General features: G+C 39.7%; 2 protein-coding genes across 3 annotated transcripts in view; one reads left to right on the top strand and one right to left on the bottom strand.

Annotated features, from left to right (window-relative positions):
* Positions 1 to 2,506: 2,506 nt before the first annotated feature.
* On the top strand, positions 2,507 to 3,888 carry LOC118342986 (lens fiber membrane intrinsic protein-like). The gene is made up of 4 exons (XM_035681691.1): positions 2,507 to 2,681; positions 3,104 to 3,253; positions 3,345 to 3,479; positions 3,827 to 3,888. Exons 1-4 carry the CDS (start codon positions 2,507 to 2,509, stop codon positions 3,886 to 3,888), a joined length of 522 nt encoding a protein of 173 aa, XP_035537584.1.
* A 3,385-nt stretch (positions 3,889 to 7,273) lies between these two features.
* tinagl1 (tubulointerstitial nephritis antigen-like 1) overlaps positions 7,274 to 11,669 on the bottom strand; it is a 23,121-nt gene continuing 18,725 nt past the window's right edge. The window contains exons 11-12 of one of the 2 annotated variants that reach the window (XM_035680818.1): positions 10,589 to 10,634; positions 7,274 to 10,339 (exon numbers count right to left, since the gene is read on the bottom strand). In XM_035680818.1, the coding sequence (XP_035536711.1) occupies positions 10,172 to 10,339; positions 10,589 to 10,634 (214 nt within the window). In that variant the 3' untranslated portion in view covers positions 7,274 to 10,171. The remainder of the gene's footprint in view (positions 10,340 to 10,588; positions 10,635 to 11,669) is intronic. The other variant, XM_035680819.1, reaches the window with a different exon arrangement.

Raw genomic sequence — 11,669 nt, forward strand, 5'->3', positions numbered from 1 at the left:
TGGCTCTAGGTAGGGCCTTTTGCGTTTCTCCAACATGCTTAAAATGTGAAGTTGAGGTGAGGGGGTTGTAATCTGTACCACGCCTCTAGGTGCCACAGAATGCTACACACTGGTCCTTTAAGGTTGGTTGAAAAGCTGATCCTAAACTGAATTGCCAGCTAAAATTAGAATGACATTTCTGTGAGATTCAGATCCCGTTTAGTTTTTTATCGTGTCATTATGGTCATATTACTGTTTATAAGTTCATGTGACATCATTACAGCATATATATTATCGCTGGCTTTGATAAGTTAAAAACGTTAACTTAAAAATTGAGGAAATTACATCAAATGTGCAAAACTAGGGGATTTTGTCTGTTTAAAATTAAAACAGTCAACATCTTGGTGAGAAAATTCTCATCATCAGTCATTCTGCTGGTTTTAGGTGTATTTTTAAATAGTTTTAGTAAATTTGATCAAACAAGGCGAAATGGAAAGTGTTGTGCATACAGTACAAATTACAGTAAGACATCATCGTTTGACATATCATTCAAAACATGATATTTAGTATGGAAAGAATGTTTGTCTCGATTTTAGTTGCATTTGAATGAAGATTTGTAGAGATATACGTTCACTGGCCACTTTATTAAGTACACTTGTACAAACAATTGAATCCAATACAACAGATCTGCTATAAATTCAATTCAGTTCAATTCAGTTTTATTTGTATAGCACCAATCCATAACAAAAGTTATATCAGAACACTTTTCACTTTTCGGACCAGGATGGATGCTGTCAGAGAGCCATTGATTTAACTACATGTTTATTATTGAGGTTGTAGTTTGCAGTCGTGTTGAACTGGACTGCATTCTCTTGAGGTGTTTCTAGTATTTTGGCCAGCTCATTTACATTCACATGTGGGACAGAATATTAGAAACCTCTCAATATAATGCACTCTAGTACAACACCACTACCCAGTATGATCTCAGTAATAAATAAGTAGAATTATTACCTTTCTCACAGTGTCAACAAAAACTTATATGCTTCTTAATAATGGAATCATGGCATTTATGGTCTAATAAAGAGCATATTATTATAGTTCTGGTCTAAATTGATACACGTCTTATTAGTAAAATAAAGTGTGACTGACAATCCTATAGGAGAGGGAGAGAGACTGCCTGTATAGAGCGCTCCCTCTATATGTGTCCCTCCACACTGCCACAGTGTGACAGCACTGAAAGAAAAGTGTGTGTTTCAGCATGTCGCATTGACACAGACAGTCCTGCATACCTATGCATATCCCCAGTTCTAGAGCACACCATTTACAAACAAACAAAACCCCCCAAAAAGAAACATGGACCACCACCCCTTTTTCTAAGGCCTCACCTCACCGCCCCCCACACACACACACTCAAATGTACATGGTCACATGCACTGTGGCCCCTACGGTGTCTCATTCAAGTGCATCCCACACAGGGAGACTGATTGCTGCAAAGGATTTTGCTTTCATCGACAGAAAAAAACGAGGCGACAACTTTTGTGGTTGTAGTATTGTCAGTGACTCTCTCTCTTTCACCCCAAGTGAGCAACAGGTCTCTCCCTCTTCCCCTCTACCCGTTTCTATCTCTACCTCAGAAAGGTGGGCAGTAGAGAGGGTGCATTTCCAGAAACAAGGTAAGGGATACAATTTCACAGTGTTTTTTTGTGTGTATCCTGGAGCAATACATTTTCATTTATGATGACTGCGAATGGACAGAGGCTGGCAGAATCAGATAAAACGTCATTACTGCTGAACAATCACTGGTGTGACATGAAGATTGGGAAGGGGAAACAACAACAAACTGCAACATTATAGGTCTAACTTTGGTTTCGCTTTGCACCTGTTCAACTAATAGGGATGTTTCCACTAAAGAAGAGGTAAATATGTTTGATAGAAAGTTTGTAGGAATTCGTTTCTACAAATTAAGGCGTCAGAGGAGCTACAAATGTGTTTGTTATATGTTCAAATATTGAGTAATATTCTCAGATTGGATGTTTGTTTCACATTTCTTTGGTTTAGTTCCTTATTGTGGATTGGCTTTATGATAGGCTGGTATCATATGTGGTTTTCCAACCGCTCTAAATGGACAGTTTGGAGTATTTAATTTGACTGATTCGATTTAACTGCCACAACCCTTTCTTATGGATCCTTTGTGCAAGTGTTGGCAGAGTTTGTATAAAGATGTGGAGTACCAGTACATTTTTAGAGATGTCTAATGTTTTGTCATTGTACACGTATAGTGTCACATATTTTAATTCATACAGTGTTTTTATTTTAGCAAGTTGCAGCTCCTCAGGCAGTATATGTGTGCGTATAGTGCAAAATGTGTTAAATTCTACTTGACACACAGACGTGTGAGTGTGAATAAGAGTGTAATTAGTCAATAGCAAAACATTATTTTACAATATCTGCAGAAACCCTGAACTTCCATGATTTTTCCTCCCTACATAACAGTTGCTCTTCAGAGGCCCCGTTAACTCATCTCAAGATGTACAGCTTCATGGGAGGGGGCCTGTTCTGTGCTATTGTTGGTAATATCCTGTTGGTGATCTCCACTGCAACCGACTACTGGATGCAGTACCGTCTCTCTGGAAACTATGCCCACCAGGGTCTGTGGAGGTACTGCATGTCCAACAAGTGCTACATGCAGACTGACAGCATAGGTAAGTCACTCAGGATGTCTTCCAAGACAACAGTTAATATGAATCAAAAGCGCATATTGAGTTTTCATCAGGAGGGAGTGGGTTTCTGCTGTGTCACTGCAGACGCTCTGACTGAAGTCCCTGTATATTTGAGCACCAGCTAATGCAAGAGACCTTTTCTTAAGAGTGTGAGAAATCTGATGCCCCATACTGCCCCATCTTTGGGTCTGTTATTGGGATTCTACAGTTGGATTGTGTAAAGTACATTACAACTAAAATGATTTCCCTGCACAGAACAACAAATAAACCCTGAAAAGTCTGGTTTTCTGCACTGAAAATTAAGGTGATACTGACAATTATCATGCCAGTATGAATTAAAGTGTAATTATATGTTTGTAAAGACATAATGGCATATTTGATGACTCCTACTTGTTTCCTTTCAGCTTACTGGAATGCCACCAGGGCCTTCATGATCCTTTCAGGGATGTCGTGCTTCGCAGGCATCATCGCTGGCATCATGTCCTTTTCACACTTCTCATCCTTTGAAAGATTCAATCGCTCCTTTGCTGCAGGAATTCTGTTTTTTGTCTCCAGTAAGTTTTGTTTCATCTGTATTTACACACACACACGCGCGTACTCTCACATTAATCATAACTGACATGCACCTTCCTATGTCCCCATCAGCTTTCTTTGTTCTGCTGGGTATGGCTATTTATACTGGAGTGACAGTCAACTTCCTGGGTAGGCGCTTTGGTGACTGGCGCTTCTCCTGGTCCTACATACTGGGCTGGGTTTCCATGCTCATGACCTTCTTTGCAGGTGAGAAAAGACAAAGGCCGGGGGTTAGTCTTTGTCCAGACATAAACCCCAGTATTATTCAAACCTGTCAAAGAACTCAGAAGAAGCAATAACAACAGAAGTTACGATCAAATATTGGAGACAAGAAGTGTTGTTGTTAGGTATTTTGAGATAATCTCTATTTGTATTAATACAGTATGAATGGAATCTTAATAAATATTTACAAGGAGAGTTTAAGCTGAAATAAAATAGGTAGGAAACATAACACTCTTCAAAGCCAGACTGTTTAACTAGCAGACCTGTTGAATGTCACTGGACTGTACTGTAATACTGTACATAACCAAACACATTGCCTTTGTCTGTTGCAGGTATTTTCTACATATGTGCCTACAGAATGTGTGAATGCAGGAGAGGAAATGGCCCCCGCTAGAGGGAGACAAATAGTTTGTTTTAACAAAAGAGGACAGTACCACTTTGAATTAAGGACAAACAGAAGCCACTCTTGACTGATCTACCGAAGAGATGACGTCTGATGCTGCTCCTGGAGACCTTCGATGGTCTGCTTAACATTTTTATTAAAAGTCTTATTTTTAAAATATGGGTTGTTTTTAGGAATATAGTCATGATGATAGCACAGAGGAAAACTTAATAAAATGGATCATGTTGTAACGGGATATTGGTATTATTCAACTTTTGGCACATTCAATAAAGTTGGTCCTCAAACGTCAGTGTGATCTTTGCAGCTGTACTGAGAGAACACCAGAAGATGGCAGCACTAAAGCACTCCACTAAAAGTACTAGGATACACTTTTGTTCAGTGAGGGTTGCAGGCATTGTATTACAGATTAAATCAGGATCAAATATCTGATAAGACTGCAGACTGCTGAGAAACATCGACCATGTATCTACAGTCATAATAGTCTAACTCTGTGCACTGAAGCAAATTCAGCATCTCAGACAACTGAAACAATGTTTCCCCTCAGGAAATTGTAATAATTCTTCATAGTAGTAGTAGTAGTAATATTCTGTAGGAAGGTATATAATGTGGAAATATTAGTCTACACAGCAGAGAACAATACGTCAAAGCTATAAGCTATGTTTGCCTCAGGATTCCCCCTGAAGCTATTTGATTTGTTCCTGCTTCAGTGCAAGGAAGGAATCCCCCCAAACTTATAGTGAGTATGTTCTTTATTAGCTTGTTGTTCATGGGAAAGGGTTTTGCCTCTGGCAGCCAGCATGATCTTCCACAACATGTTTGTTGACGTCCCCTGAATACACTTAAGAACAGCCAGTACATGGAAAAGCATTGGGAGGGGTGTTTATGTTTGCATGTGTGTGTGCAGAACAGTCTACACAGAAACTGAGGAGAAGATCATGTTCTTAGAGGAACCGGGGAGACCATGGGTGGGACCTCGAGTCACTGATTGTTCCACTGCCCCTAACTGCTTCCTCCTTTTTCTTGGTACTCGTCCATTTCCTTACACATGAGCTGGGAGGAGAGGTGCAGGAGCTGCTGAGGTAATAAATGCTTTGGCTACTGGTGACGCAGAAACAATGTGAGAAATGTAAACAGTCACTGGACAGATCCCTTGAAGTTTCCATACTTGTCCCTGTGGCTGCTGGGAGCAATATGCTCTGTAATACTGTGTTCTTTTCTCCTGATTCTTTCATAACCCACTCCAAAGCTTTCACTGACGCCAGGTCTTAATAGTCCACGGGATAACTTGGCGGACTTTAATAAAATCAACTAAATGACTAGTAATATTTGTTTACTGCAGAAATATATGGTGGGAGGTGTTTTTTTAGCACAATTTGAAGAATCCCTTTAGATATAAGTAAATTGTGAGCAATTATCACGATATTTTTGAGCACAATGAGTAGTTTACATGGTCAGTTCAAAGTCCAGGGGTTAGGGTTTCATCAGCTCAGAAAATCACATTGCAAAATTGTTTTCAAAAATACTGGATATCACTTTAAGTCCTACAATATTACTTTGCTCAAAACAAGGGAGCAAATTGCCAGTTGTTTTTATTTGAGTTATGTTTGACCTCAAAACATAACTCACTTTACACAACACAATACCATTTTCTTGCAGTAAGAAAGACAATATGAGGTTTTATAAACTAGTAATACTATCTTCCTCATTCTGTTGTATATGTGCAATATGAACAACTTTAATGTGAAGCAGTCTAGTTTGCACTAAAAAGCAGAATGTTCCCATCTCAGCAACAGGTCGTTTCGACTGACATTCCTGAGACAGACTGTTACTGAAAGCAAGACTTTAAAATTGCAACAAGAGAAGGTTTTTTCTTTTAAAACTGCTCACATGTTACCAGCAGAAACTGACCAGACCAATTGTATACTTAAAGTTGAAGTATAACTTAAAGTGGGCAGTAAACAGACTCAAATCCCATTAAAAGGTTTCATAGGTGAGTGATTGGATGCAGGAATGCAAGGTTAAGGTCGTCTCTCCAAGGTGTCTGTGCTGGACACGGCAGGTCTGCTCACCCTTCTTTTAGTGTTTGTTGAACATGGTGTCAGTGAGAACACCTGGTAGTTTTCACTGACACAGCCTGTTGATATATGTGACAATTTGCTCATTATCGTTTTTTTTTACAGACCTGCCATTTCTCTCACTTCAAACAAGAGGGTGTCTTCTGTCCAGGTTGGAACACTGTCCCTCTCTGAGGCAGATGTTCACCCAGGTGTTTATGTGGGACATAGAGACACAGACACACACTGAAACGCAGAAACAAATGTAAGGAGAGGAAATCGGTGGAAATTGTATTTATTTAAAGTACTGTGTTAAGAGTAGATACTTTTTGGAGAATTTATGAAGAATGATTCAGTTTAAATAAAGTTAAAATAAAAACACATATGGACACTGCAGGTGTTCATATTGATGAATAAATAAAGTATGTTTTTACTATTGTGTTATTCATACTGTACGGCTATGCCAAGCCCACAAATTCACTGACAGGTGAAGTGAATAACACTGATGATCTGGTTATAATGGCACCTGTCAGTGGGTGAGATATATTAGGCAGCAAGTGAACGTTTTGTCCTCAAACTTGATGTGTTAGAAGCAGGAAAAATGGGCAGTGTGAGGATTTGAGCGACTTTGACAATGGCCACATTGCGATGGCTAGATGACAGGGTCAGAGTATCTCCAAAACTGCTGCTCTTGTGGGGTGTTCCCGGTCTGCAGTGGTCCAAGGAAGGAAAAGTGGTGAACCGGAGACAGGGTCATGGGCAGCCAAGGCTCACTGATGCACATGGGGAGTGAAGGCTGGCCCGTGAGGTCCGATCCAACAGACGGAGCTACTGTAGCTCAATTGCTGAAAAGTTAATGGCTGGTTCTTATAGAAAGGTGGTCAGTTGTTATATAGGTTGTTATATTTTATGTGCGATCCAGTGTATGTATAAGTATGTGTATACTTATTATTTATCTACCTATATATATATATATTAATTGATTATGCATACTCTTTGGTCTGGTCTTTCACTGACTGATGCTCAGAGTTATTGCTCTCAGTAATGGAAGAGTACGCTGACACAGCAGGACCTTGTAAAAACTGTCCTCATCCCACCCGGCCTCATCCCATGAAGCTTCCCCCTGAACACCCTGCACCCAGTCCCTCCCATTGTGGCTCACTGATCCCAAAAGTTCCTAAAAATCACATACCTTCTCTACCATCTAACTTACATACATGCAGACTATATAAGGCATTTTTTCCAGATCATCACACCTTGTTTCAGTGCTTCAGTGATACGCTACAAACTGTAACATTTTGTGTGTTCACAATGAGGCTGTGTGGTTTTGAAAAGACTTTATTGTGCCGCACAAGTGAACACTGTTGCATTTAGTGTACACAATACAGGAGACAGAGAGAAAACATTGCACAGGAAAAACAAAGAATAAAAGTATATAATTTACATATCTTGTCATAAATAATGTCTACACATCAGTGAATATGGAGTGGTTCATTTTACATAAAATAAACAACTTTGAGTGAATATCTGCTGCAGCTGGGTTTGGAGGAGAGGTTGTGTAGTTGGAGAATCCCATTGCTGAAAGTAATACCAATTTCTATGGAATAAAGTTGGGTTTTGCAGACTCTTTAGTAATATAGTTGATTTCCCAATGCTATAAAAGAGAAGAGGAGAGTTTTTTTAACCCTTCTTTTATATGTATTCAGTGTATATACAGCATGTACTGTAGGTCCAAGCCAACTGTTAATCCAACGTATAGGCAAAATAATTTTACATTGGCAATAAGATGTCTCTACTCTTTAATTTACGCTTTGATTTGTTTCCAATACTTCACTCTGAATGAAAAAAAGTCACGTCTGCTTTTCACACCAGTGTCATACTGTCTGTAACTACCCTATATCTTAATTCATTTTAAAGGCATAACAACTTCACTGGTAAAAACATGCACTTTAAACAAACCAATCTGTGCAATTCAGTGAAGACTGCAATACAGTAATGTAAACTAACTGAGCAGCTGACATTTTGTCCATTGATGTTTTCTCTTTTGTAAAGGAGCTACAGTAACATGATGAAAATATATAAAAAGAAGTAACTCCTCCTTTCTGCTGACAAAGAATGAATCACTCTTCAGGCAAAAGAGCTCAGTTCCACATTGTCCTTGGTGTCATTTATTGTAAACCTGTTGTTCATCTCATGTTTATTGGCTGCTCTTCATCTTCCCCTGTCCTCACTCACTTCAGAATGAAAGCAAAGATTCAGTACATTGCAATAATAATGCTTATCTATCCGCCACATTGCACATTGCCTATTCATCCAGACATTCTCTTTGCTTTTATGTCTATCTGCCTATCCATGCCTGAAGGAGAGATGATGCAGGGACCTTAAAGATCACAAGACACGACGATATAGAAATAAAGCCTTTTGAAGTTACAGCTGAAGCACATCAGGGTGTAATTTAAGGTAAGCGATAATATGCTTTCCTTTTCAAGTGAGGCCGTGCTCCAAGAAGATCTGAAAATCCCTCAATCAGCCTTAACCAGTTGAAATAAAGACATCATAAAGCGCTGTGTAAGATAGGCACACGGCTGATAAGTTGGAACATGTTAAGTTTTCCAGCAGAAAGTAATAAAAAGGAGAAATAAAATATGAGAACATAAAGCCAAACAGCTCATCTGCAAACTGGGTGACCTGAACAGGTGTTTCGGCGTTAGTTAGAAGTGGATTTACATCACATTTAGTTTATTACATACGAAATGCATCGAACTAAAGACTCATCAGTCAAATACTGTAGCACAAACTGGACTTTAGCATTAGCATCCCCCCCTCATCCTCCTCGCTGTGGTCAAACAGTTACAACTAAGCAGAAAAGCGACTGAGTGATGAGTGTGTTATGAAAGTTACTACATACAGTACATCTTTAAACACGTAGTAAAATAAAAATATAACTGCAACATAAAAAAATAACATCCGTAGCTCAAATTGTTACAGTGAACACAGAACAGGGCAAATTAAGACTACCATACACAAACACTCTCTTTTGCAGTGGTTAAAACCGCTCTGTGTCTTAAAGGAATTACAACCTTTTTAATCACATCAGTGTTTCATTTTTCCAAATGAGACAGTGGGGTCAAGAATGACAGCATGGCCTTTGTTTATATGTTTATCATTGTTCATGGTGACTTTTTTCATTTAGTGTGACTGGAAATTATTTTTTGACCTGCAGCCAAGACCAAATGTTTAATCTTGTCTTACTGACACTGTCCTTTCCAGTATAAACAAGGAGAAGAAGGGCCGAGATATAGTATGTTTCATTATTAAATTGCTTTAAAATGTCTGATGGGAGTAATTCTGATTGCTGGTCGTGGTCGAAAGCACTGTAAACCCTCCTAAAACCACAATTAAGAGGTTTTTTTTAATCTTATTATAATAAATCTCCTCCCGTTTCCAGTGTTAGAGTCTACGTTTTCATTGGAATGTGTGAGAAACTCTACCGCCTGCAGCTGCTTACTCCATACAAGTGTCTTCTCTAAAACTGAGGGAATTAGGAAAACCGTGCGTCTGTATGGCTGACAAGGAAATGTCAGTAAGGTCATCAATGATATATTATCATGTTACACAGTTCGGCTGGGTGTGTCTCTCAGAAAGGGCCTGATGTCTGATAATCTGACTCTCAAATTTCCTCTTTTCCAAGCTGAGCTTGTGAAACTAGGTCTGTGTGGATTATAGATTTAAAGCTAGAAAAGACTAAAGGTTCAGGTTGACAAAGAAGCACAAAGAAGAATAAAAAAGATCAGATTGAGCTTCTCCTTCTGTCATCGCCCAACTTTGACATGAACATGTTTCACCAGATATTATGCTGAGGATTCTGGGAAGTGTGGTCTTTGGATCAGTAGGTACCTGAGGCGCCTAATTGCAAGGCAACGTAGAAGAGCTTTAGCTTAGTCGAGTTTTTCTTAGTTTTTTGGTGCCATAAACCTTGGGTTAAAGGGAGAGTGCGGAGTGTTCTCTTAAAAGGATAAAGGTGGAGGGGTTGTATTGATCCCCATTGGAAAGTAAGGTATAAAAATAGAGGGTTCGGGGGCTCTGGGGTTGATTTTGTGGCTGTCCGAGCTGGATGTGGGGAAGTTCTTGGTATGGTTTGTTTCTCCTCTCGGGTAAAAACCAGCTATAGGTGGGATTAAAAACAAAGGTCTTGTGTGGTTTTAACATCTGTTGTGTCTCTAAACGTGTCTGCGACGATGGTGGTGGTGATGGTTGTGCATGTCCTCCATTGTGATCCTGCCCCACACACCGATCACAAATGTTTCAATCTCACACTCATTGTCCCCTCGAGCGATTCGGAAGTAGCCGTTCTCTCCCCAGTTCTTTCCCCAGGAGTTGGCAGCAATCTGAAAAGGAAAGTAGAGTCAAACTTACTACAAATGAAACTGATTTTAATTTTGAATGCATTTACAATACCTGGTTATATTCATGCACATTAGGAAATGAACAGAACTGACAACACTATCAGAAACTGCCTTTAAAAGGTCTATTTTATTCATTAGAAAAAGTATGTCAGAAAGTTCTTGGGAAGCAAAAACCACAGTTACAGTATTTAGGACACAAAAAAAAGTGTTTTACACACTGAAAAAACTCACCCAATATTTTTTTGATGTCCCATCATAGTGTCTCTCCTCTCCCCACCTGGTGCATGAAGCAAAGAGGATGGTTACTCAAAATACATTCAAGTGAACAACAGGACAACCAAATATCCCTAAATACAGACTTCAAATCAGCTGTGTCAAAGTTGCGCTGCTATTTTTAAAGCGTGGATGCTTTCCAACAAACATGTCTTATATTAACACTTCTCAGGAATGTGTTCACCTAGGTACACACTTGGCAATATTGATGGAGAAAGGCAGGAACAAGTATAAGTAGTGTTCCAGTAGGGGGTAAAAAAAATCTTTCATCTTGTTAACCACATCCTAAAAACAGAGTATTTATGGCTGGACGCCGCCTAGCTTCACTCCTACATCATTCCGACCCGAAGAACACGGAATTTCCCTTTTCCTCTGTCATTTCCCTTCTCCAGATAGGAAGGAGAAGGCAGGTTGAACACCATCTCAAACCAGTCCATGCACTGGACAGCCAATAACAACACTAATGTTGAAAAACACACAAAAATACATGTGTGAATCCAATCTTAGGGGCCTATCTTTACCCTTCTCCCTCTCCAGCAGCTTTGCTCTCAGGAAACCTTGGCAAAGGCTCATGAATTCCCATCATGCCTTGCACTTTGGTCTTAGCTTAGCTCCCTGCCAACTTTTTAGACGCCTGCCGTTTCTGCTTGTCATGATCAAAACATTCTCCCAAAGCCAATTCCCATCCTGTTTTTGCACTCCAGGCCTTTCGTTTCACAAGAGACCCTCGGTGCCCAATCGCTTGTTATCTTTTATAAGGGAAAGGAATGCTGGGAAATAGAGTGGCTGGTCTCAGGCTTTGCCAACTAAGTAGCCCGCCACCACAACAGCTGGCAGATAGTGCCAATCTTCTATCAGCAAGTGACTTTATTAGCCCTGTGTTTCTCTAACTGGAGTCAGACGTCACATTGACCAGGAGCAGACACATTAGAAACCACTGTGCAAACAACAGATGCTAACTACAATCTGAAACCCACTGGAGAGATAGGACGTTGTGAGCAAGGGCACATACACACTTGCATATGTGTGTGTGTGTGTG

Source organism: Morone saxatilis, unplaced genomic scaffold (assembly GCF_004916995.1).
Source record: "Morone saxatilis isolate NCDOM2014 unplaced genomic scaffold, NCSU_SB_2.0 Contig9, whole genome shotgun sequence".
Lineage (NCBI taxonomy): Eukaryota > Metazoa > Chordata > Actinopteri > Moronidae > Morone > Morone saxatilis.

Excerpts from the sequence above, each read along its gene's own strand:
- LOC118342986 (XM_035681691.1), top strand. The coding sequence starts at position 2,507 with ATGTACAGCTTCATGGGAGGGGGCCTGTTCTGTGCTATTGTTGGTAAT. Across the intron at positions 2,682-3,103 it reads CATGCAGACTGACAGCATAG|CTTACTGGAATGCCACCAGG; the intron begins GTAAGTCACTCA and ends GTTTCCTTTCAG. Across the intron at positions 3,480-3,826 it reads GCTCATGACCTTCTTTGCAG|GTATTTTCTACATATGTGCC; the intron begins GTGAGAAAAGAC and ends TGTCTGTTGCAG.